The 2,974-nt window shown below is 33.9% G+C and overlaps 1 protein-coding gene across 1 annotated transcript; it reads left to right on the forward strand.

The window, feature by feature from the left end:
• Window positions 1-554: 554 nt before the first annotated feature.
• Window positions 555-1,968, forward strand: crok (crooked). Its single transcript, XM_089637207.1, has 3 exons — window positions 555-748; window positions 908-1,069; window positions 1,599-1,968. Exons 1-3 carry the CDS (start codon window positions 688-690, stop codon window positions 1,832-1,834), a joined length of 459 nt encoding a protein of 152 aa, XP_089493333.1. The 5' UTR covers window positions 555-687; the 3' UTR covers window positions 1,835-1,968.
• The last annotated feature ends 1,006 nt before the right edge of the window (window positions 1,969-2,974 follow it).

The raw sequence follows: 2,974 nt of genomic DNA on the forward strand, positions 1-2,974 counted from the left end.
GATCGTTTTTTTTTCGAAACAATAAAGCCTCTTGTAAGCTCTATAACTCATAGTTGCAACCACTTAGAGCAGGCAGACCAACGTTTTTCATATGCGGAGATGCCATACTTTGAATATGTACTAAAACTACCCATTCCTCTGATCGTTATGAAAAAGACCGTGACCTCTTAGACTATTATGCTTATATAATGCACTTGCATAATGTGGATTGACTAGATGATCATTTGTGAAAAAGTGTGTGTAAGGGTTTAGTTTTTTCTGTGGGGAAGATTTAACCCGGACATAAGTCGGAAAATTTAAAAAAAAAATCCCAGTGAGTTAAAAGTGATCCTTCAATAGTGTTGGTTTATATCGAAGGCCAGGCGCACACGTGTTAAGATCAGTTTTAGCCGGTTTGATTGGCGTCATCAACAAAAATGTAATTTCTATCGGAAAACATCACTGGAAAAAAAAAGATTTTACATGAATCGACACAATCGCTATTACGCAAGCTCTACTTCTAGCAGTGCTTGACTACGCGCGCATTATATTATTATTTTTTCTGTTGCCGACGTTCAGATTGTCAACAACGTCAACGACTTTTTTTGTGATGTAAACATCATCTATAGTCTTGTTTTGAACTCTCAGTAAATACATGTGATATTTGTTAATCTTTTTGTTAAATCACCAAGGTAAATAATCAAAGCCATGGCGAAACATATGCCGCTCATCCTTTTCGGATTATTATTCGCCGTTATCCTAAAACAAAGTGAGTAAAGATTGGAGGTTAGACGACTCATTCGTTCACGCCCATTTTTAATATATTATTTTTGTTAAATGTGTTAATTCGACTAAAATGCTGAAGATGATTTAAGCAGTGGCCGTGCATAAATTATTCCATAATTTTGTTTGTTTTATTTGTTTGCAGGCGGTAGTATAAAATGCTGGGTGTGTCGATCTGACACGGATCCTAAATGTGCGGATCCCTTCGACAACACCACGGTTCCCATAACAGACTGCAAAAAAGAACAAGAACTTTCCCATCTTAAAGGAGTCCTTCCCACCATGTGTAGAAAAATACGACAGAAAGGTGAATTTTGAACACATAATTCAATAAAATTTGTCAAGAGATTGTTAAAACCAGTGTGTTTCAATATCTTTACTGCGTAATTCAACATCAATTGCTCTTGTTTTTTTTCCTGTTTTTATATTTCTTTACTAGATTAAGCATAATATGATCTTACTAGATGAAGCATATAATTGCAACATTTCTCCGTGATTGTTTATCAGCTGCCAACTTACAACATTTTTCCATGAAATTCAATTATTTCCAACATTTCCACGACATTTATAGTTATTTCTTGTAGTAATTAAGTTAAAACCAAGTGCTGTATTATTTATTTATTTTGCGTATTAAGCGTGCAGTGGATGTCGACAAGTTTACCAATTCAAGCTGTAAAGATCTATTGTGTAGGTTTTATATTGTCAACAGTGATCACTGGTACAACGGTCATGTTTCCACAAACCTGTCTAACTCTATTAATTGGATCATTCTGATTGTTAATAAATTTTTTAAAGAATCCTTTCTTTTGTTTCAATCTGCATCGTTATGTTTGCAGTAAATGGTGAATGGCGCTACTTCCGAAGCTGCGCTTACATGGGCGAGCCCGGGCTGGGCGGAGATGAGCGCTTCTGCCTCATGAGAACCGGCACCTATAACATCTTCATGGAATACTGCACCTGCAACAGCAAGGATGGCTGCAACGGAGCCACCCCCACCACCTCCGCCCTTTCCCTGACCCTCCTTTCAACCGCAGTTACTCTTGCATTCACTGCAATCAAGACACTCCTCTGATTTGAACTTTCAGAAGTGGAGGCGGAACGAACTTTATCAAAGCCAGCAAGTTTCAAGTTCTGTAGATTTACTATACATGTAATACAATTATTCCCGAATTTCAACGATACTGAGGTATATAAGATGTTTTAAAACGGCTGCGCTGCCTTTTTTGTACAAAATTTACAATAATTTCAAATTTAAATTACCAAATTAAACTGAATTATATATTTTTTTTAATCCAAAGGTATAGCAAATATCTAGTACCGATATGTGCTACTTTATTTATTTGTCTTTTAAAGGATGATATATAGGCCATTTAAGAATTCAATTTTACGTGATTTTAGAGGTAACTTTGGCATTTTTTTGTGATTTTATAATAAAAAAATAATCTCGTCTTTTTAAAAAAAAACTCTTTTTGGGTATAATTTTTAATTCACATATAGCAAATATGTTTTCCGATGTAAATCGGTCATTAGTATTTTAAAATTAAAAGTCATCAATATACTTTTTTAAATGTTTTTATTAAGTTGCCTCTGAAATTATGAAAAATTGAAATCTTTTGGCCTATATTTAGTAGTACGTATCCGTACAAGACATTTGCTATATATTTTGATTAAAAATATAATTATTCATTTTTGTCTGAAATCCGAATTTAAGTTTTCTAAGAAAAAGACTGCGCAGCCGCAGCGTTCCTCCTAAGGCTCAGTTGTTTTGCAGAAATTCACGTATGACAAAGTCATTAAATGGCCATTTTGGTTTTTGTTACGGTTGAAAGGTTCCCATTAAATGCCGATTCAGCTTTACCATTTCAGCTTTTGAACAAATTGTGATCAGCATAAAAGGACAACTACATTCAGCCCAATTTTATCAGCAATTTTATAGAAAGCCGCAATGTAATATAGCCCAGTCAGCAATTTTATAGAAAGTTGCAATGCATCTAATCAAACCTTTCAAAAAACTTATTGCAATCAAACCTTTCAAATGTAAAAAAAAATGCGCTGAATAGCATTTGATGACATTACATTTGAATTTCTACGAAAGAACTGGACCTGTGTTCTAAATATTACTTTTTGTTTATTTTACACATTCCTGCAACATCATTTGATAATTATTAATTTTTTATGCTGAAACAAGGAGTCATTGATGAAGTAATATTAT

The sequence above is a fragment of the Hesperophylax consimilis genome, chromosome 1 (assembly GCF_061612785.1).
Source record: "Hesperophylax consimilis isolate HC1 chromosome 1, BYU_Hcon_1.0, whole genome shotgun sequence".
Lineage (NCBI taxonomy): Eukaryota > Metazoa > Arthropoda > Insecta > Trichoptera > Limnephilidae > Hesperophylax > Hesperophylax consimilis.